The sequence below is a fragment of the Heterodontus francisci genome, chromosome 6 (assembly GCF_036365525.1).
Source record: "Heterodontus francisci isolate sHetFra1 chromosome 6, sHetFra1.hap1, whole genome shotgun sequence".
In the NCBI taxonomy this organism is placed as follows: Eukaryota; Metazoa; Chordata; class Chondrichthyes; order Heterodontiformes; family Heterodontidae; genus Heterodontus; species Heterodontus francisci.
Window position 1 is genome coordinate 1,915,125 of NC_090376.1, and position 23,462 is coordinate 1,938,586.

At 50.8% G+C, this 23,462-nt stretch overlaps 1 protein-coding gene across 1 annotated transcript in view; it reads left to right on the forward strand.

Moving 5' to 3' along the window:
- Positions 1 to 23,462, forward strand: part of LOC137371058 (dynein heavy chain domain-containing protein 1) — a 373,825-nt gene that overhangs the window by 338,515 nt on the left and 11,848 nt on the right. The window contains exons 40-44 of the mRNA XM_068032957.1: positions 3,109 to 4,083; positions 7,061 to 7,235; positions 14,441 to 14,608; positions 15,115 to 15,319; positions 15,647 to 15,738. Of these exons, the coding sequence (XP_067889058.1) occupies positions 3,109 to 4,083; positions 7,061 to 7,235; positions 14,441 to 14,608; positions 15,115 to 15,319; positions 15,647 to 15,738 (1,615 nt within the window). The remainder of the gene's footprint in view (positions 1 to 3,108; positions 4,084 to 7,060; positions 7,236 to 14,440; positions 14,609 to 15,114; positions 15,320 to 15,646; positions 15,739 to 23,462) is intronic.

A 23,462-nucleotide genomic window follows, 5' to 3' on the forward strand; every position in this document is an offset into this window, starting at 1 on the left:
CATCCTTGAAAGTTGATAAATAACCAGAGCCAGAAGAAATGTATCCTAGACTGTTAAAAGAAGCAAGAGAGGAAATAGCAGAAGTTCTGACCATCATTTTCCAGTCCTCATTGGATACAGGTGTGGTGCTGGACAATTGGAGAACTGCTAATGTTGCACCTCTGTTTAAAAAGGGAGCGAAGGATAGACCGAATAATTACAGGCCCGTCAGTCTAACCTCAGTAGTGGGCAAATTATTGGAATCAATTCTGAGAGACAGGATAAACTGTCATTTAGAAATGCACAGGTTAATCAAGGATAGTCAGCATGGATTTGTTAAGGGAAGGTCGTGTCTGACCAACTTGATGGAAATTTTTGAGGAGAGAACAAGGAGGAGTGATGAGGGTAGTGTAGTTGTGGTCTGAACCTGGATTTTAGCAAGGTTTTTGACACGGTCACACATGGCAGACAGGTTAAAAAAATAAAATCCCATGGGATCCAGGGAAATGCAGCAAGGTGGATACAAAATTGGCTCAGTGGCTGGAAACAAAGGATAATTATTGACTGCTGTCTTAGCGACTGGAGGGCAGTTTCCAGTGGCTGTTTCCGCAGGGCTCAGTACTGGGTCCCCTGCTTTTTGTAGTATATATCAATGATTTGGATTTAAATGGAGGAGCATGATCAAGAAATTTGCAAATGACACAAAAATTGGCCAAGTGGTTGATAGCGAGGAGGATAGCTGTCCACTGCAGGAAGATATCAATGGACTGGTCAAGTGGGCAGAAAAGTGGCAAATGGAATTCAACCAGGAGAAGTGTGAGGTAATGCATTTGGGGACGTCAAACAAGGAAAAGGAATACACGATTTATTGGAGAATACTGAGAAGTGTAGAGGAAGTGACAGACCTCGGAGTGAATGTCCACAGATCCCTGAAGGCAGCAGGACAGGTCGCTAAGGTGGTTAAAAAGGCATATGGAATCCTTTCCTTTATTAGCTGAGGTATAGAATATAAGAGCAGGGAGGTTATGCTGGAACTGTATAACTCATTGGTTAAGCCACAACTTGAGTACTGTGTGCAGTTCTGGTCACCTCATTACAGAAAGAATGTAATTGCACTAGAGAGATTTACGAGGATTTTGCCAGGACTGGAAAAATGCAGCTCTGAGGAAAGATTGAATAGGCTGGGGTTGTTCTCCTCAGAACAGAGAAGGCTGAGGGGAGATTTTATTAAAATGTACAAAATTGTGAGGGGCCTGGATAGAGTGAAGGTGAAGGGTCTATTCACCTTAGCAGAGAGGTCAGTGATGAGGGGGCATAGATTTAAAGTGATTGGTAGCAAGATTGGAGGGGAGATGAGGAAACGTTTTTTCACCCAGAGGGTGGTGGGGGGTCTGGAACTCACTGCCTGAAAGGGTAGTTGAGGCAGAAACCCTCAACTCATTCAAAAGGAGTCTGGATATGCACCTCAAGTGCTGTAATCTGCAGGGCTACGGACCAAATGCTGGAAGGTGGGATTAGAATAAGTGAATCTTTTTCGGCCGGCACAGACACGATGGGCCAAGTGGCCTCTTTCGATGATGTAAACTTTCTATGATTCTAAGTGTGAGGTCACCCACTATGGACTCGAAAGATAGATCAGTATATTTTTTAAATGGTGAGAGGCGAGAAACTATGGAGGAGCCGAAGATTTAGGGGTCCAAGTTCAGAAATCACATTGAACAGGTACAGAAACAGTTAAAGCAGCTGATGAAATGTTAGCCTCGAACACAGAGAGGGTACAGTTATTTATAAAACACCCTGAATATCCCTTATATGAACTTCTGCATTCAATTACATGCACCACATCACAGGAAGGATATATTGGCTATGGAGAGGATCAAGGGATCGTGTGAGAAGGTGGGTAGGTGGGAATGAGGGATATAGGGAGGTGGTGGGTAGGTGGGGTTGAGGGATATGGGGAGGTGGTGGGTAGGTGGGAATGAGGGATATGGGGAGGTGGTGGGTAGGTGGGAATGAGGGATATGGGGAGGTGGTGGGTAGGTGGGGTTGTGCGATATGGGGAGGTGGTGGGTAGGTGGGAATGAGGGATATGGGGAGGTGGTGGGTAGGTGGGGTTGAGGGATATGGGGAGGTGGTGGGTAGGTGGGAATGAGGGATATGGGGAGGTGGTGGGTCGGTGGGGTTGAGGGATATGGGGAGGTGGTGGGTAGGTGGGGTTGTGCGATATGGGGAGGTGGTGGGTAGGTGGGAATGAGGGATATGGGGAGGTGGTGGGTAGGTGGGGTTGTGCGATATGGGGAGGTGGTGGGTAGGTGGGGTTGAGGGATATGGGGAGGTGGTGGGTAGGTGGGGTTGTGCGATATGGGGAGGTGGTGGGTAGGTGGGGTTGAGGGATATGGGGAGAAGGTGGGTAGGTGGGATTGAGGGATATGGGGAGGTGGTGGGTAGGTGGGATTGAGGGATATGGGGAGGTGGTGGGTAGGTGGGGTTGTGCGATATGGGGAGGTGGTGGGTAGGTGGGGTTGAGGGATATGGGGAGGTGGTGGGTAGGTGGGGTTGAGGGATATGGGGAGGTGGTGGGTAGGTGGAGTTGAGGGATATGGGGAGGTGGTGGGTAGGTGGGAATGAGGGATATGGGGAGATGGTGGGTAGGTGGGTTTGGGAGATATGGGGAGGTGGTGGGTAGGTGGGGTTGAGCGATATGGGGAGGTGGTGGGTAGGTGGGAATGAGGGATATGGGGAGAAGGTGAGTAGGTGGGGTTGTACGATATGGGGAGGTGGTGGGTAGGTGGGGTTGAGGGATATGGGGAGGTGGTGGGTAGGTGGGAATGAGGGATATGGGGAGAAGGTGAGTAGGTGGGTTTGGGAGATATGGGGGGCGATGGTGGGTAGGTGGGTTTGGGGGATATGGTACAATCGCTACAGAATCCATTCAGCACTTTCTCTGGATAAGTAGGAATGAGCAATAGTAAATGCAGATTTCCAGGATAATCCGAGAACAGATTAAGAAATAAAGCTGTACTGGAGCATGCTCATTGCACATGTACCATGACACCAAGGAGAGAAAAATGGAAAGGGATATCCTTTAGTGTTCTTAACACCTTCTCTAATTTCTTTCTGCTCCATTAGGAAGAGCTGATGGACAAAGTGATCCAGACAGCGACGAGTCTGCTCAATGACAACAGCATCCAGGCAGCCGCCCTGGAGAGCCAGAAAACCAAAGACCAGATCCGCAGCAATCTCAATGCCTTGACCACCAGCCAGAAGGATTCCAGTGAAGCAACTGAGGATCCCTACGTTGTCATCTCGCACATCGGTTCGGAAATGTACTGGGCCCTGGTCCAAATCTCCCGGCTCAATCCGCTCTATTACTTCTCGAAAACCACCTTCATGAAGCTGGTGAGGGAAGCACTGTCGAGCCGGAATCTGAGTGTTCGCCCATCTGGGGCTGGGACCTCAAAAGACCACTTCATGGGCCTGATGAATTACCTCATTTCCAAGATTTATAACTACTTCCGCTGGTGTTTCTTTGTGAAGCATGCCAGGCTGTACAGGTTCCTGGTAGCTGTTGGCCACATGAAGCTGATAAACATGGTGACCCAGGTGGAGTGGGAGCTTTTTCTTCGGGGCACTTGTGATCTCAGGTACGATTCATCGGTTGAGAATGCCTGCATTCAGAGGCCCCCTTGGGTCAGAGAGGATATCTGGAAGAGTTGCACAATACTGGAACTGTTACCAGCATTCCACAACCTAAGATCATCCCTAGTCAAGCAAGCTGGCCAATGGCAAGAGTACTTTGGCATCTCATCGACAGTGATTGGTGCAGCTCCTTGCTCTGCATTTTTGCATCTCACCATCTTCCAAAAGGCCATCCTGTGGAAACTCTTCCAACCCAACAAGCTGAGTGTGATAATGAATGATGTAGTGAGCTGTGACCTGGGAGGGACCCTCATCAGAGACCTGCAGCTCACTCTCACTTCTCTTTTCAACTACAGCTGGCAGAATGTCCCAGTCATGTTTCTCATGCCTGGAGCTGGCTCGGTCAGTCTCTCCACACACCCACTCTACTGGATTGAGCAGATGGCCCGAGAGCACCAGATGCAGGTAAATGGATTTGGCTGGTGGATGCAGCAGACCTGTAATAATGTGGGGCTCAGTACCACATCAGCCGAGATCAGCCAGCTCAGCACAGGCCGACGTTGGAGCCTGGGCCTTTCCTGCTGTTTAGGTTAACAGGCAGGATGTGCTTACATAGAAACATAGAAAATAGGAGCAGGAGTAGGCCATTCGGCCCTTCGAGCCTGCTCCGCCATTCATTATGATCATGGCTGATCATCCAACTCAGTAACCTATTCCTGCTTTCCCCCCATATAAATGACTTGGATGAGGAAGTGGAAGGCTGGGTTATCAAGTTTGCCGATAACACGAAGGTTGCTGGAGTTGTGGATAGTGTGGAAGGCTGTTGTAGGTTGCAATGGGACATTGACAGGATGCAGAGCTGGGCTGAGAAGTGGCAACCTGGAAAAGTGTGAAGTGATACATTTTGGAAGGTTGAATTTGAATGCGGAATACAGGCTTAAAGACAGGATTCTTGGTAGTGTGGAGGAACAGAGGGATCTTGGGGTCCATGTCCATAGATCGCTCAAAGTTGCCACCCAAGTTTATAGGGTTGTTAAGAAGGCGTATGGAGTGTTGGCTTTCATTAACAGGGGGATTGAGTTTAAGAGCCGCGAGGTAATGCTGCAGCTCTATAAGGCCCTGGTTCGACCACACTTGGAATATTGTGTTCAGTTCTGGTCGCCTCATTATAGGAAGGATGTGGAAGCTTGAGAGGGTGCAGAGGAGACTTACCAGGATGCTGCCTGGACTGGAGGGCATGTCCTACGAAGAAAGACTGAGGGAGCTAGGGCTTTTCTCATTGGAGCGAAGAAGGATGAGAGGTGACTTGATAGAGGGGTACAAGATGATGAGAGGCATAGATAGAGTGGATAGCCAGAGACTTTTTCCCAGGGTGGAATGGGCTATCACCAGGGGGCATAATTTTAAGGTGATTGGAGGAAGGTTTCGGGGAGATGTCAGAGGTAGGTTCTTTACACAGAGAGTGGTGGGTGCGTGGAATGCGTTGCCAGCGGTGGTAGTAGAAGCAGATACATTAGGGACATTTAAGCGACTCTTGGATAGGTACATGGATGATAGTAGAATGAAGGGTAGGTAGTTAATTTGATCTTAGAGTAGGTTAAAGGTTCGGCACAACATCGTGGGCCGAAGGGCCTGTACTGTGCTGTACTGTTCTATGTTCTATGTTCTATCCTTTGATCCCTTTCGCCCCAAGAACTATATCTAACTCCTTCTTGAAAACAATGTTTTGGCCTCAACTGCTTTCTGTGGTAACGAATTCCACTGGTTCACCACTCTCTGGGTGAAGAGATTTCTTCTCATCTCAGTCCTGAAAGGTTTACCCCGTATCCTTAGACTATGACCGCTGGTTCTGGACTCCCCCACCATTGGGAACATCCTACCTGCATCTACCCTGTCAAGTCCTGTTAGAATTTTATAGGTTTCTATGAGGATCCTCCCTCACTCTTCTGAACTCCAGCGAATATAACCGACTCAATCTCTCCTCATACGTCAGTCCCGCCATCCCAGGAATCAATCTGGTAAACCTTCGCTGCACTTCCTCTCTAGCAAGAGCATCCTTCCTCAGATAAGGAGACCAAAATTGCACACAATATTCCAGGTGTGGCCTCACCAAGGCCCTGTATAATTGCAGCAAGACATCCCTGCTCCTGTACTCGAATCTTCTCGCTATGAAGGCCAACATACCATTTGCCTTTTTTACCGCCTGTTGCACCTGCATGCTTACCTTCAGCGACTGGTGTACGAGAACACCCAGGTCTCGTTGCATATTCCCCTCTCTCAGATTATAACCGTTGAGATAATAATCTGCCTTCCTGTTTTTGTAACCAAAGTGGATAACCTCACATTTATCCACATTATACTGCATCTGCCATGCATTTGCCCACTCACTCAACTTGTCCAAATCACCCTGAAGCCTCTCTGCATCCTCCTCACAACTCACCCTCCCACCCAGTTTTGTGTCATCTGCAAATTTGGAAACCCTGTGTTCCCCAACATTTCTGGTATGATATTTGTGTCCTCCTTCGTGAAGACAGAACCAAAGTATGCATTTAGTTGGTCAGCCATTTCTTTGTTCTCCATAATAAATTCCCCAGTTTCTGACTGTAAGAGACCTACATTTGTCTTCACCAATCTTTTTCTCTTCACATACCTATAGAAACTTTTACAGTCAGTTTTTATGTTCCCCGCAAGCTTACTCTCGTACTCTATTTTCCCCTTCTTAATCAATCCCTTGGTCCTCCTTTGCTGAATTCTAAACTGCTCCCAATTCTCAGGTCTGTTGTTTTTACTGGTGAATTTGTACTACTCTTTCCTGGATCTAATGCTATCTCTAATTTCCCTAGTAAGCTATGATTTGGCTACCTTTCCCATTTTACTTTTGTGCCAGTGCCTGTGTCACATGGAATGAGGGCAGATGGGACTCTGCCCTTCAGTGTCCCTGCGGAGGCCAGCATTTATTGCCCATCCCTAATTGTCCTTGAGAAGGTGGTGGTGAGCTGCCTTCTTGAACCACTGCAGTCCATTTGGGGTAGGTACACCCACAGTGCTGTTAGGAAGGGAGTTCCAGGATTTTGACCCAGCGACAGTGAAGGAACGGCGATATAGTTCCAAGTCAGGATGGTGTGTGACTTGGAGGGGAGCTTGCAGTTGGTGGTGTTCCCATTGCATCTGCTGCACTTGTCCTTCAAGGTGGTAGAGGTCGCGGGTTTGGAAGGTGCTGTCTCAGGAGCTATGGTGCGTTGCTGCAGTGCATCTTGTAGATGGTACACACTGCTGCCACTGTACGTCAGTGGTGGAGGGAGTGAATGTTTGTAGATGGGGTGCCAATCAAGCGGGCTGCTTTGTCCTGGATGGTGTCGAGCTTCTTGAGTGTTGCTGAGGGTACAAGAAGATCATCCAGCTGGCTGGTTACCAGTGCATGACAGACCATTCTGTGTTTCAGAATAATGTCCATATTATTTCTTTCGGATCACATGATCAAACGGCTAAGATTCTACACGAGTTACGGAAGGCCATGAGCAAAGGAAATTGGCTGGTGCTGAACAACTGTCACCTATTAGAACACTGGGACATCCACTTGGTCAATCTGCTGACTCAGCTGGTCACCGCCTATAAAAGTGAGTCCAACATCCTGGAAACAAACACCAAAATTCCCTGAAAGCATGTAAAGCTTCCTCTACATTGCCCAAACTCTCAAACACTCCCAGGACAGGTACAGCACGGGGTTAGATACAGAGTAAAGCTCCCTCTACACTGTCCCCATCAAACACTCCCAGGACAGGAACAGCACAGGGTTAGATACAGAGTAAAGCTCCCTCTACACTGTCCCCATCAAACACTCCCAGGGCAGGTACAGCACAGGGTTAGATACAGAGTAAAGCTCCCTCTACAAAAAAAAAAGGAAAAAAAGAAAAAAAAAAAAAAACGGGGTTCGCTACAGAGTAAAGCTCCCTCTACACTGTCCCCATCAAACACTCCCAGGACAGGTACAGCACTGGGATTGGCTGGTCAATTTGGAGCATTTCCTGCCAGCAATCAGGGGGAGCAGCTGCACCTGTGTTGCAGCAATTGCAGAGTGGAGACTGCAGCAACAGGGGAGAGGAGAGTGGAATAACTGCAAAGAGGAGAGTGGAATAACTGCAAAGAGGTGACTATAGAGTGGAGACAGCTGCATTTGCTGAGGAACTGTTACACTTTTTCAACGATTAAGAAGACCTGCAAGTCATTTTGGAGAGGTGGGTGTTGGAGCACCAGAGAACTGTTGGTTGTTTGGACTGTTGGGGGAGGGAGAAGGCACTGGAAGATCCAGGGGTGGGGCTGCCAAATTCTATAGGGAGCCCCTGTACTAACTCTTGTGTTTATCTGCCATCCTGCACAAAAGGGGCTCCCTCCCCACCCCCAACTGTGTGGCTCGGGACGGCTGGAGCTGCCCGGCTGAAGAAAATCCTTACACAACAACAGAAAAGGGAGAGATCCAGGCGGCTCTAACCGACCCGGGCGAAGAACCCTCCCCTAACTGGAAGAGTGGAGTGTCGACTCTGCAGGAAGGTGCTCCAACCACCAATTGAAGTGTAACATCCTTGCAGCTGTTCTCTCTCTTCCATCACTCGGCCACCTATCCTCTCCTCTCCTTGTCCTTTTCAGCCCTATCCTCCTCTATTCCCATCCCCCCCTCCCCCATCATATTGTTTGTGTTTAAGAAAACTGTCGTGTGCTTTGTTTCTTGGGGGTGGGCGTAGCTCTGCGACCCCATGGCAAGCCCCTCTTCGCCGGTGGCGGGGCCTTCCCGTTCATATGCTGCTGCGGCTGCTGCAGCTGCACCTGTTGCCCCGTCACCGTTTGCTTTATTAACATCGAAGCATGGGGTCAAGAGCTACGTCCACCCGAACATGACTATCGAGGCATGCGTGAAAGCAATGGCCGAGGTTGTCGGCCCTTCGGCCATTGTTGCAGCCTCTAAAATGTACGGGAAGGCAGTGTTTTTCCTGAAGACCGAGCGGGCGGTGTCCCTGGCTCTGAGCAAGGGGCTCACCGTGGGCGGGACCTTTCTGCCAGTGGACCCCCTGGAGGCCACTGCGCAAAGGCTCATTCTATCCAATGTCCCGCCCTTCATTCCTGGTGAGCTCCTCCTTCCCCAACTGCACCATCTGGGGGAGGTACAGACAGGGCTCACCCCAGTCCCGCTCGGTCTTCGGGAGAACAGCCTCCGACACGTGTACTCCTTCCGCCGCCAGTTATTCATGCAGCTGGCGCGGGAGGAGGTGACAGAGGGCCACTTTTATGTAGAATTCCAGGGGGCGGCCTACCGCGTCTTCTGGACCTTGGACGGGGTGCGGTGCCATGTCTGTAAGGGGGTGGGGCATGTTCGTAAGAACTGCCCCAACCTCCCGGCTGCCAACTCCAACTCGGCGGCCCGGGGTGGCGACGCTGCACCTCCTCCCACCCCCCCTACACCACCACCAGATACCATTCAGTCGGTACCGGAGGCTGTGGTTTTCACGGCCTCCGGCAGGGAGGGGGGTGACCGTCCAAGTGGAAGGAAGGCGCGGAGGAGAAATAAACATCGAGAGGCGCGTCCCCTGGACACCGTGACACTACCCGAGTCTGAGCTCAGCCCAAGGCCCGATCTCGGGAAGTCAACTTGCCCCAGGGCTGGGCTCAGGCCCAGGGTGAATAAAAAAAAAAGGAGCGTGTGGAGGTGGAGGCCTCTGATGATATGGAGGTCTCTGAGCCTCCGCACACAACTGGGAAAAAGAGGAGAAGGCACCCCTCCACAGAGGTAACAAGGGCCCCTGAGGCGCAGGGCCCATTTGTTGGAGGGGAGCTGTCTCCTGTTTCGGGTCCCCAGGTTTCCCCTACCGCCACCACCAAGGCTGCAAAGTCCGGGCAGGAGCGCTCTATTCCTCAGGATGGAGGGGAGGGGAAGGCCCCGGTACTTGAGGCCTCTCCTGAAGGAGTAAGTGGGGCCCTGCTTGTGGTGGGGGAGCCTGGGGACGCCGCCCATTCTGCCACTGCTACTGGGTCGGGTGCCCTTAATGAAGGGGAGGGCAAGGCCCCAGAGGGTCGGGCCTCCCAGCCGGAGTCCACCACCAACCAGGAGACACCTGACCCAGTTATAACTGAGAATGCTGCCCCATCTGCTGGGCCTGTGGGTGCTGGCGGAGCGGGAGGTAGCCTCCTCCCTCCGCCTCCGGTCTCGGCTCCGGCTGGATTTCCGGAGTCGAGAACTTCTGTCCCCCCTGGACCACACATTGGCCTGGTGGCGGAGGTGGAGGGGGGTCCTGAACTGCTGGCACCCACAGGCTCCAGTTTCATAACAGAACCCAGAGAGGACTCCTCCGCCATCGATCCTGGGGTTGGGATCATGACGGAGGCAGGACCAGCTGGCGCGGCCGGGACGTCCGCCCCACAGTGTGTGGTGGATGTGTCGGCCGCTGGCGGTGATGACCCGGAGGAGGATGGGGATTCGGTGTTGGGCACGGAGGATGACCTTGATTCCATCGCCAGTGAAGTGGTGGAGTCCCTCGTGCCACCCACCGAATCTCCTCTCATCCCCACGGCGGAACTCCGGGATTTCCTCGCGGCTTGCAGGGGTTGCCGCAATAAAGTTCAGCTGGCCCTCGACCGTTGGTCGAATCTGGCGCTGATCATCCAGTCCGTCCGTGCCGCCCTGAAGAAAGCGGGCAAGCGCGCGGACGTGAAACTGGTTGAGAGGCGCCGTTTTAATGTGTTCCTCAATGGGTTGCTGGGGGAGTGGAGGGCCAGGTGCACTTCCACTCCCTCCTCACAGTGAGGTGTTTGTGACGGGTTTTAAGTACCTTTGACATGAAGATAACCATAGCCAGCCTCAACATCAACGGCAGCAGAGGGGCTCACCGCAGATTTCACAATCTCTCAGTCCTTAGGGAAGGGAGATATGCAGTGAGCTTTCTGCAGGAAACCCACACCGTTCCGGGAGACGAAGCCACCTGGCTCCTGGAGTGGCAGGGTGGGGTCTACATGAGTCACCTCACCCCTATTTCTAGTGGGGTGGCTATCTTGTTGGCCCCGACTTTTCAGCCGGAGATCTTGGGGGTCAAGGAGCTAGTGCCGGGACGCTTGCTCCACCTCGCCGTTCGCCTGGGTAGCGTGTCGCTCCACTTTGTGAACGTGTACGCGCCCAGGCCCGGCGCGTTGCAAGCGCGCTTCTTTGAAGAAGTGTCCGCTCTCTTGAGCTCCATCGATAGCGGCGAGTGCATCATCCTCGGGGGGGATTTTAACTGCACCCTCGAGGTGGGGGATCGCTCCGGTCCCCAGCGCGGCCAAGCGTCGGTGGAGAAGCTGAGGGGACTGATCAGCTCCCTTAACTTGGTGGACGTCTGGCGGAATCTCCATCCCGACTCCAGCGCCTTCATGTGGAGGTCTGGAGGAGGGGGGTCACGAATCGACCGCCTCTACATTTCGCAGGCGTACGTCTCCCGCGTCTCGGCGGCCTCCATGCGGCTGGTGCCGTGCTCGGACTACCACCTGGTTTGGGCGGAGTTCACTCCGCTCCGCACGCAGGCGGGGTTCGCGTACTGGCACTTTAACAACCGGCTGCTGGAGGACGTGCGATTTCGGGACTCGTTCTGTCGATTCTGGGCCGACTGGAGAAGGAAGCAGGGGGGCTTCCCCTCCTTGAGGCTTTGGTGGGATGTGGGCAAGACTCACATCCGCGTCTTCTGTCAGGAGTACGCGAAGGGGTCGACCAAGAGGCGAGAAGCCAAGATCGGGCGCCTTGAGAGGGAGGTGCTCGACTTGGAGTCCCGCCTCGGTCATGCCGTCGTGGACCCGGCCCTGTGGCAGGCGTACAAAGAGAAGAAGGGCGTGCTGAGGGACCTGCAGCTCATAGGGTCCCGAGGCGCATACGTGAGGTCGCGGATCCAGATCCTGGAAGATTTGGACCGCGCCTCACCCTTCTTCTACTCGCTGGAAAAATGGCGGGGGGTCCGTAAGCAGCTCATCGAGCTGCTGGCCGACGACGGATCCTCCATCACGGATCCGGAGGGAATGGGCCTCCTGGTCCGGACGTATTACAGTGCGTTGTTCTCTCCGGATCCGTCCAGCGAGGATGCGCGCAGAGTTTTGTGGGAGGACCTGCCGCAGGTCAGCCCGGAGGGCGCCGAAGGATTGGAGGCTCCGCTCACGTTGGCGGAGCTGACTGGCGCCCTCCACCAGCTCTCGAGGGGCAAATCCCCAGAGCTGGATGGGTTGACCATGGAGTTCCTCAGGGCGTTCTGGGACGTCCTGGGGGACGATTACGCGCGGGTCCTGGGGGAAAGCCTGGCGACCGGGGAGATGCCCCTCTCGTGGCGCAGGGCGGTCATCGTCCTGCTGCCGAAGAGGGGCGATCTCCGCCTGCTTAAAAACTGGCGTCCGGTCTCCCTCCTCAGCACGGATTATAAGATCTTTGCCCGGGCTATGTCTACCCGCCTGGGCTCCGTGCTGGCCCACATGATCCACCCCGACCAGTCCTACACGGTCCCGGGCCGGTCCATCCAGGACAACATCCACCTGGTCCGGGACCTGATCCATCTTTCCCAGAGGACTGGTCAGTCGGTCGCCTTTCTCTCCCTCGATCAGGAGAAGGCGTTCGACAGGGTGGATCACGATTACCTTTTCGGGACTCTGCGCGCTTTCGGACTCGGGCCGCATTTCGTGGCCCGGGTCCGACTTTTATACGCCGCCGCAGAATGTCTAGTCAAAGTTAACAGGTCCTTGACGGCGCCCCTTCGCTTTGGGAGAGGAGTGCGTCAGGGATGCCCCATGTCCAGCCAATTTTATACCATCTGCGTGGAGCCCTTCCTGTGCCTGCTTCGCAGGAGGTTGACGGGATTGGCTCTGCGCGAGCCGGCCATGCGGGTCGTCCTCTCGGCTTACGCCGACGACGTGCTCCTCGCAATCACAGATCCCGTTGACTTGCGGAGGATGCGCGACTGCCAGCAGACCTTTTCTGCCGCGTCCTCCGTGAGGATCAATTGGGAGAAATGTTCCGGACTCCTGGTTGGTCAGTGGCGGGTGGACTCCCTGCCAGAGGAGATGACACCTTTTGCGTGGAGCACCACGCACCTCCTCTATCTGGGAGTCCACCTTAGCCCCGCTGAGGAAGCCTGGCCGGCAAACTGGCAGGAGTTGGAGGCGAAAGTCACCGCTCGGCTGGGGCGCTGGACAGGACTGCTCCGAGTGCTTTCCTACAGGGGCCGAGCGTTGGTCATAAACCAACTGGTGGCCTCCATGCTGTGGTACCGGTTGGTCACTTTGGCCCCGCCCCCTGTATTTGCCACCAAGATCCAGAAGAAACTCGTCAATTTCTTCTGGGGCAAGAGGAAACACTGGGTCTCTGCAGCGGTCCTGAGTCTCCCGATCGAGGAGGGCGGTCAGTCGCTGGTGTGCGTCCGCACCCAGGCTGCGACTCTCCGCCTTCGGACCCTGCAGAGATACCTGTACGTCGAGCGTCCTCCCAGATGGTGTGCGCTGGCGACGTATTTTTTCCGCCGGTGTCACTGCCTTCAAGACGACACGCAGCTCCCGGTGGAGTCCGTTAGCCGCGCCTCTCTGAGGGAGTTGCCTGTCTTTTACCGGGATCTTTTCCGAGCCTGGAACATGGTCGCCTCCAGTCAGGGCACTCCCCCGCCGGCGAAGGAGAGCGCCTCGGCTGTCCGGGCGGCCGACTCCGGGGACGGTCCGGCGGGCGGAGGAGTAGCCGAAACCCCCGGGACGCCCCTCACTGTGGGTGGCGAGGGGGCTCGGGCCGGAACTGCTCATCGGACCCAGGCCCTGAAACCTTCCTCGGGAGCCGGTCCCGCACAACCCGAGCCGCCTCTCGGAAATGCCCTCCGTGCCATTCCAATCGGTGCGGAGGGGTTTCCTGTACGGGCTGCTCCTGCACACTCTCCACTTCCTTGCCCTCGTCAGCCGGCCGGACACGCCCTGGCGGTCCGCGTTGCCATCTGGCGGCGAGGGGAAACCCCGATGGAGGTCTCTCTACGCGGGAGTCTTCCCCCTTTACATCGGGGACCTGGGGTGGAGGGTGCTGCACAGAGCAGACCCGTGCAATAGGCTTTTAAGTAGGTTCACGGACTCCCAGGCCACCTGTACTTTCTGCGGCCTGGACGAGTCCGTGTTCCACATTTATACGGAGTGTGCGAGGTTGCAGCCCCTATTTGAGTATCTGAAGGGGCTGCTCCTCAAATTCTGGCTGCAGTTCAGTCCCACGCTCCTGATCTTTGGGCACCCGGTGCGGAGGGGCTTGGGCCGGGAGGAGGATCTCCTCGTCGGTCTGCTCCTGGGCCTGGCCAAGGTGGCAATTCACAGGTCCAGGTTGCGGGCCGTCGGGGGGTCCGTCCTCCCCGATTGCCTGCCCCTCTTCCGCGGTTATGTTCGCGCCCGGGTGTCCCTGGAAAAGGAGCATGCGGTGTCCGCCGGTACGCTTGAGGCCTTCCGCGACCGGTGGGCACCGCAGGGACTGGAGTGCATTGTCGACGCCGAGAATGGCATTTTAATTTGAGTTTTTGTTTAAAAAAAAAACGGGGTTAGATACAGAGTAAAGCTCCCTGTACACTGTCCCCATCAAACACTCCCAGCACAGGTACAGCACGGGGTTAGATACAGAGTAAAGCTCCCTCTACACTGTCCCCATCAAACACTCCCAGCACAGGTACAGCACGGGGTTAGATACAGAGTAAAGCTCCCTCTACACTGTCCCCATCAAACACTCCCAGGGAACGTCTAGCTGGACACTGCCCACTGATGATGGCCATGGACAGGATTCAGAGAATTAACAAATGATACTTTTTCCTTTCAGGATACATTCCCTCCCAAGCTGCTGCTCCCACTGTGTTGTCTGAACATTTCCTCTGTGAAAGTCCCGAGGAAGATATCCTGACAATCCTGACGGAGTCTGGGGACAAAATCCATCGAGATTTCCGCCTGTGGCTCATTTGCAGAAACGATGCTAGTGACTTCCTGCCAGGTATGTGTGAACTCGTCAGGTATTCTCCACCACAGGTAACAGAGCACAGGCCACAGAACAGAAGTTAGATAGTGGAGGTCATAGGGCAGCTTCCAATACCCACGGTGAATTGGAAAAGAAATAGGGAATAGAGAGGGAGGGATGAGGGAAGGGAGGAGGGGAAGGAACAGGATCTGAGCTCCCTGCTCCATGACCCCCTGTCAATTGTGCTTTGTAACAAGCACCCAGGCTGCATGAGCAATGGATGACCTCATGACTGGAAATTCTAACACTTTATGTTGCCTCTCTCCATGGCTGCAAAATGAAATCAAAGCATTTGGGGAATCAAGGGGCAAACAGGGTCTGTGGAGCAGGTCCCTGGGATTTTGCACTGCTACTTGGTGTGTTTCATGATCTTCCATTCCCCGATGGCTCCCCCACTTCATTGTGTCTTTTCCCTCACACCCTGGGTTTGAACTCTCGACCTGTGACCCCCCAGGCACTGACCCCATGACATTTTGTTGCAGGGATATTGAGGCGACAGGTGACAAAACTGGTGATTGAGACGCCATCGATGCTGCAAAACACCCTGAAACGCACATACACGCAGGCCAAGAACAAGCTGGGAGACACGGTGAGGCCAGAGCGCCTCATTATACTCACTGCCCTCCACTCTATCCTACTGCATCGCCAGCACTACGGGAGCTGGGCGCAGGCACACTCCTATCACTGGTAAGTCACTTGTGGATCTCAGACTATTCTTCACAATCTCTTTGTTCCAAAGCTCTCCCGGAATCTTCAATCTGAATCTCATGGGTCCTCTTCTTCAACCTCTATTCCCCACCAGGTGGGGTGGGAGGGGAAACCAGAAATTGACATAATATTCTACAATGGGCCTAATCAAGGACAGGAATAAATGGTACCAGAGGGTAATCTATCGAAGAATACGGGGAGCTGTCCAGATTACATGCAGAAAATCAGCGAGGCAGACTTGATGGGCTGAATGTTCGCATTTTGTGATGCACGAGTCTTTAATTCTATTTTAATTATCTGTCACAGGACACAGGCAGATTTATTTGCTGCCCTCCACACTCAGGTGAAGCTGCAAACAGCCTGGGAAGACTCGGAGACACTGCTTGAGCTTCTAATAGGTGAGAAGGAACAATAACAAAAAACAAATTGTATTTATATAGCACCTTTAACATTGTGAAATGTCCCAAGTTGCTTCACAGGAGCGTTATAAAACAAATGTTGACACTGAGCCACTTAGCAGATATCAGGACAGGTGACTAAAAGCTTGCTCAAAGAGGTATGTTTTAAAAAGTGTTGCAGCAGGAGAGAGAGTGGGAGAGGTTTAGGGAGTGAATTCCAGAACTCCGGGCCCTGGCAGCTGAGGGCATGGCCACCAATAGCAAAGCAATTAAAATTGGGGATGCTCAAGAGAATGGACTTGCATTTGTATCATACATTGCACCACCTCAGGGCATCTCAAAGTGCTTTACAGCCAATATTTTTTGAAGTGTAGTCATTGTTGTAATGTGGAGCAAGGCAGAGAAAGAGGACTAGGCAGGCAGTGCAGGAATCTCCTGTGGCTATTACCCTGCAAAACAGATATACTGCTTTGGATAGTGTTGGGGGGAATGGCCTCTCAGGGGAAAGCAGCAACAGCCCAATTCGTTGTACCACGGTTGGATCTGCTGTATAGGGGAGGAGTAAAAAGTGTGGGAATGCAGTAGTTATGGGGATTCAATTGTAAGGGGAAATAGATAGGCGTTTCTGTGGCCGCAAAAGAGACTCCAGGATGGTATATTGCCTCCCTGGTGTTAGGGTCAAGAATGTCTCAGAGCGGTTGCAGGACATTTTTAGAACATTACAACGCAGTACAGGCCCTTCGGCCCTCGATGTTGCGCCGATCATCTGACCTACACTATTCCACTTTCATCCATATGTCTATCCAATGACCACTTAAATGCCCTTAAAGTTGGCGAGTCTACTACTGTTGCAGGCAGGGCGTTCCACGCCCCTACTACTCTCTGCGTAAAGAAACTACCTCTGACATCTGTCCTATATCTTTCACCCCTCAACTTAAAGCTATGTCCCCTCGTGTTTGCCATCATCATCCGAGGAAAAAGACTCTCACTATCCACCCTATCTAACCCTCTGATTATCTTGTATGTCTCTATTAAGTCACCTCTCCTCCTCCTTCTCTCTAACGAAAACAACCCCAAGTCCCTCAGCCTTTCCTCGTAAGACCTTCTTTCCATACCAGGCAACATCCTAGTAAATCTCCTCTGCACCCTTTCCAAAGCTTCGACATCCTTCCTATAATGCGGTGACCAGAACTGCACGCAATACTCAAGGTGCGGCCTCACCAGAGTTTTGTACAGCTGCAGCATGACCTCGTGGCTCCTAAACTCGATCCCCCTACTAATAAAAGCTAACACACCATATGCCTTCTTAACAGCCCTATTAACCTGGGTGGCAACTTTCAGGGATTTATGTACCTGGACACCAAGATCTCTCTGCTCATCTACACTACCAAGAATCTTCCCATTAGCCCAGTACTCTGCATTGCTGTTACTCCTTCCAAAGTGAATCACCTCACACTTCTCCGCATTAAACTCCATTTGCCATCTCTCAGCCCAGCTCTGCAGCCTATCTATGTCCCTCTGTACCCTACAACACCCTTCGACACTATCCACAACTCCACCGACCTTCGTGTCATCCGCAAATTTACTAACCCACCCTTCTACACCCTCATCCAGGTCGTTTATAAAAATGACATTCTGAAGGGGGAGGGTGAACAGCCAGTGGTCGTGATACACATTGGTACAAATGACGTTGGTAAAAAAAAGGATGAGGTCCTAGAAGCAGAATTTAGGGAGCTGGGAAGTAAGTTGAAAAGTAGGACCTCAAAGGTAGTGATCTCAGGATTACTACCAGTGCCACGTGCTCGTCAGAGTAGAAATAGCAGGGTATATCGGATGAATGCGTGGCTGAAGAGATGGTGTGAAGGGGAGGGTTTTAGATTCCTGAGACATTGGGACCAGTTCTGGGGGAGGTGGGACCCGTACAAACTGGATGGGTTACACCTGGGCAGGACTGGGACTGATGTCCTCGGGGGAGTATTTGCGAGAGTGGTTGGGGAGGGTTTAAACTAAAACGGCAGGAGGATGGGAACCTTTGCAAGGAGTCAGAGGAGGGGGGAATCAAAGACAAGAACAAAAGACAGTAAGGGGAATAAGAAAAGTGATAGGCAGAGAAATCAAGGGCCAGAATCAAACAGAGCCACAGTGAAAAATGGTGGGAAAGGGACAAGTAATGTTAAAAAGACAAGCCTTAAGGCTTTGTGCCTTAATGCAAGGAGCATTCACAATAAAATAGATGAATTAATTGCGCAAATAGATGTAAACAGGTATGATATAGTCGGGATTACGGAGACATGGCTGCAGGGTGACCAGGGATGGGAAATGAACATCCAGGGATATTCAGTATTTAGGAAGGACAGACAAAAAATAAAAGGCAGTGGAGTCACATTGCTGGTTAAAGAGGAAATTAATGCAATAGTGAGGAAAGATATTTGCTCTGACGATGTGGAATCTGTATGGGTAGAGCTGAGAAACACTAAGGGGCAAAAACTGTTAGTGGGGGTTGTATATAGACCCCCAAACTGTAGTGGTGATGTTGGGAATGGCATTAAACAGGAAATTAGAGACACATGCGATAAAGGAACATCTGTAATTATGGGTGACTTTAATCTGCATATAGATTGCGCAAATCAAATTAGTCACAATACCGTAGAGGAGGAATTCATGGAGTGTATACGGGATGGTTTTCTGGACTAATACGTTGAGGAACCAACAAGAGAACAGGCCATCCTAGACTGGGTATTGTGTAATGAGAGAAATAATTGACAATCTAGTTGTGCGAGACCCCTTGGGGATGAGCGACCATAATATGATAGAATTCTTCATCAAGGTGGAGAGTGACGTAGTTGATTCTGAGACTAGGGTCCTGAATCTTAATAAAGGAAACTATGAAGGTATGAGGGGTGAGCTGGCTATAATGGATTGGGAAATGTTACTTAAAGGGATGATGGTGGATAGACAATGGCAAACATTCAAAGAGTGCATGGATGAACTTCAACAATTGTTTATTCCTGTCTGGCGCAAAAGTAAAATTGGAAAGGTAGCCAAACCATGGCTGACAAGGGAAATTAGAGATAGCATTAGATCCAAGGAAGAGGGATACAAATTCGCCAGAAAAAACAACAGACCTGAGGATTGGGAGCAGTTTAGAATTCAGCAAAGGAGAACCAAGGGATTGATTAAGAAGGGGAAAATAGAGTACGAGAGTAAGCTTGCGGGGAACATAAAAACTGACTTAAAAGTTTCTATAGGTATGTGAAGAGAAAAAGATTGGTGAAGACAAATGTAGGTCTCTTACAGTCAGAAACAGGGGAATTTATTATGGGGAACAAAGCACAGTGGTACAGTGGTTAGCACCGCAGCCCCACAGCTCCAGCAACCCGGGTTCAATTCTGGGTACTGCCTGTGTGGAGTTTACAAAACCCACTGTGTCTGCGTGGATTTTCTCCGGGTGCTCCGGTTTCCTCCCACAAGCCAAAAGACTTGCAGGTTAGTAGGTAAATTGGCCATTATAAATTGCCCCTAGTATAGGTAGGTGGTAGGGAAATATAGGGACAGGTGGGGATGTGGTAGGAATATTGGGCTTAGTGTAGGATTAGTATAAATGGGTGGTTGATGGTCGGCACAGACTCGGTGGGCCGAAGGGCCTGTTTCAGTGCTGCATCTCTAAAACTAAAAAAAAACTAAATGCATACTTTAGTTCTGTCTTCACAAAGGACGACACAAATATCATACCAGAAATGTTGGGGAACACAAGGCTTAGTGAGAGGGAGGAACTGAAGGAAATCAGTATTAGTAGAAAAATGGTGTTGGGGAAATTGATGGGATTGAAGGTCGATAAATCCCCAGGGCCTGATAATCTACATCCCAGAGTACTTAAGGAAGTGGCCCTAGAAATAGTGAATGCATTGGTGGTCATCTTCCAAGTTTCTATAGACTCTGGAACAGTTCCTACAGATTGGAGGGTAGCTAATGTAACCCCACTATTTAAAAACAGAGGTAGAGAGAAAACGGAATTATAGACCAGTCAGCCTGACATTGGTAGTGGGGAAAATTCTAGAGCCCATTTTCAAAGATTTTATAGCTGAGCACTTGGAGAACAGTGGTAGAATCGGGCAGAGTCAGCATGGATTTATGAAAGGGAAATCATGCTTGACAAATCTACTAGAATTCTTCGAGGATGTAACTAGTAGAGTTGATGAGGGGGAGCACCGGGGTGGATGTGGTTCATTTGGACTTTCAGAAGGCTTTCGACAAAGTCCCACATAAGACATTAGCATGCAAAATTAAAGCACATGGGATTGGGGGTACTGTATTGCGATGGATAGAAAATTGGTTGGCGGACAGGAAACAAAGAGTAGGGATAAATGGGTCTTTTCCCAAATGACAGGCAGTGACTAGTGGGGTACCTCAGGGATCAGTGCTAGGACCCCAGCTATTCACAATATATATTAATGATTTAGATGAGGGAACTAAGTGCAATATCTCCAAATTAGCAGATGACACAAAACTGGGTGGGAGGGTGAGTTGTGAGGAGGATGCAGAGAGGCTTCAGGGTGATTTAGACAAGTTGAGTGAGTGGGCAAATGCATGGCAGATGCAGTATAATGTGGATAAATGTGAGGTTATCCACTTTGGTAGCAAAAACAGGAAGGCAGATTATTATCTGAATGGCTATAAACTGAGAGAGGGGAATATGCAGCGAGACCTGGGTGTTCTCGTACACCAGTCGCTGAAGGTAAGCATGCAGGTCCAACAGGCGGTAAAAAAGGCAAATGGTATGTTGGCCTTCATAGCGAGAGGATTCGAGTACAGAAGCAGGGATGTCTTGCTGCAATTATACAGGGCCTTGGTGAGGCCACACCTGGAATATTGTGTGCAGTTTTGGTCTCCTTATCTGAGGAAGGATGTTCTTGCTATAGAGGGAGTGCAGTGAAGGTTCACGAGACTGATTCCTGGGATGGTGGGACTGATGTATGAAGAGAGATTGAGTCGGTTAGGATTATATTCTCTGGAGTTCAGAAGAGTGAGGGGGGATCGCATAGAAACCTATAAAATTCTAACAGGACTTGACAGGGTAGATGCAGGAAGGATGTTCCCGATGGTGGGCGAGTCCAGAACCAGCGGTCATAGTTTAAGGATATGGGGTAAACCTTTCAGGACTGAGAGGAGGAGAAATTTCTTCACCCAGAGAGTGGTGAACCTGTGGAATTTCACTGCACAGAAAGCAGTTGAGGCCAAAACATTGTATGTTTTCAAGAAGGAGTTAGATATAGCCCTTGGGGCGAAAGGGATCAAAAGATATGGGGGGAAAGCGGGAACAGGTTACTGAGTTGGATGATCAGCCATGATCATAATGAATGGCAGAACAGGCTCGAAGGACCGAATGGCCTACTCCTGCTCCTATTTTCTATATTTCTATGTAGGAAACGCAGGAGCCAATTTGCACACAGCAAGCTCCCACAAACAGCATATGTGACAAGTGCATGCTTGTTATGTGGATAGATTAGCGAAGCTGGTATTGTTCTCCTTAGAGCTGAGAATGTTATGAAGTTTAATAGATGTGTTCTTACATAAATGTAAGTTGTTGTGTTCAAATCTGAGTGGGTTTGATAGAGTAAACAATGAGAGATTGTTTCCAGTGGCCTCCGTTTTTTTTATTCTTTCGTGGCAAGGCCAGCATTTGTTGTCCATCCCTAATTGCCCTTGACAACTGAGTGGCTTGCTAGGCCATTTCAGAGGGCAGTTAAGTGTCAACCACATTGCTGTGGGTCTGGAGTCACAGACCAGGTAAGGACAGCAGATTTCCTTCCCTAAAGGGCATTAGATGTTAGTAAGGCATTTGAAAAGGTCCCGCATGGCAGACTGGTCAATAGATAAAATGCCATGGGATACAGGGGAATGGATCCAAAATTGGTTCAGCGACAGGAAACAAAGGGTAATGGTCAACAGATGTTTTTGCGAGTGGAAAGTGGTTTGTGGTATATAAAGTCCACCAAGTAACTGACTCTTCCACCCTGGGAAAAAGCTTCTGACTATCCATTCTGTCCATGCCTCTCATAACTTTGTAAACCTCTATCATGTCGCCCCTGCACCTCCGTCGTTCCAGTGAAAACAATCCGAGTTTATCCAACCTCTCCTCATAGCTAATGCCCTCCAGACCAGGCAACATCCTGGTAAACCTCCTCTGTACCCTCTCCAAAGCCTCCACGTCCTTCTGGTAGTGTGGCGACCAGAATTGCACGCAATATTCTAAGTGTGGCCTAACTAAAGTTCTGTACAGCTGCAACATGACTTGCCAATTTTTATACTCTATGCCCCAACCGATGAAGGCAAGCATGCCGTATGCCTTCTTGACTACCTTATCCACCTGCGTTGCCACTTTCAGTGACCTGTGGACCTGTACGCCCAGATCTCTCTGCCTGTCAATACTCCGAAGGGTTCTGCCATTTACTGTATACTTCCCACCTGCATTAGACCTTCCAAAATACATTACCTCACATTTGTCTGGATTAAACTCCATCTGCCATTTCTCTGCCCAAGTCTCCAACCGATCTATATCCTGCTGTATCCTCTGACAATCCTCATCATTATCCGCAACTCCACCAACCTTTGTGTCGTCCGCAAACTTACTAATCAGACCGGCTACATTTTCCTCCAAATCATTTATATATACTACAAACAGCAAAGGTCCCAGCACTGATCCTTGCGGAACACCACTAGTCACATCCCTCCATTCAGAAAAACACCCATCCACTGTTACGCTCTGTCTTCTGTGACCGAGCCAGTTCTGTATCCATCTTGCCAGCTCACTTCTGATCCCGTGTGACTTCACCTTTTGCACCAGTCTGCCATGCGGGACCTTGTCAAAGGCTTTACTAAAGTCCATATAGACAACATCCACCGTCCTTCCCTCATCAATCATCTTCGTCACTTCATCAAAAAACTCAATCAAATTAGTGAGACACGACCTCCCCTTCACAAAACCATGCTGCCTTTCGCTAATAGGTTCGTTTGTTTCCAAATGGGAGTAAGTCCTGTCCCGAAGAATCCTCTCTAATAGTTTCCCTACCACTGACGTAAGGCTCACCGGCCTATAATTTCCTGGATTATCCTTGCCACCCTTCTTAAACAAAGGAACAACATTGGCTATTCTCCAGTCCTCTGGGACCTCACCTGCAGCCAATGAGGATGCAAAGATTTCTGTCACGGCCCCAGCAATTCCTTCCCTTGCCTCCCTCAGTATTCTAGGGTAGATCCCATCCGGCCCTGGGGACTTATCTACCTTAATGCTTTGCAAGACACCCAACACCTCCTCCTTTTTGATAATGAGATGACTGAGACTATCTGCACTCCCTTCCCTAGGCTCATCATCCACCAAGTCCTTCTCCTTGGTGAATACTGATGCAAAGTACTCATTTAGCACCTCGCCCATTTCCTCTGGCTCCACACATAGATTCCCATCTCTGTCCTTGAGTGGGCCAACCCTTTCCCTGGTTACCCTCTTGCTCTTTATATATGTATAAAAAGCCTTGGGATTTTCCTTAATCCTGTTTGCCAATGACTTTTCATCACCCCTTTTAGCCCTCCTAACTCCTTGCTTAAGTTCCTTCCTACTGTCTTTATATCCCTCAAGTGCTTCATCTGTTCCTCGCCTTCCAGCACTTATGAATGCTTCCTTTTTCTTTTTGACTAGGCTCACAATATCCCGTGTTATCCATATATTA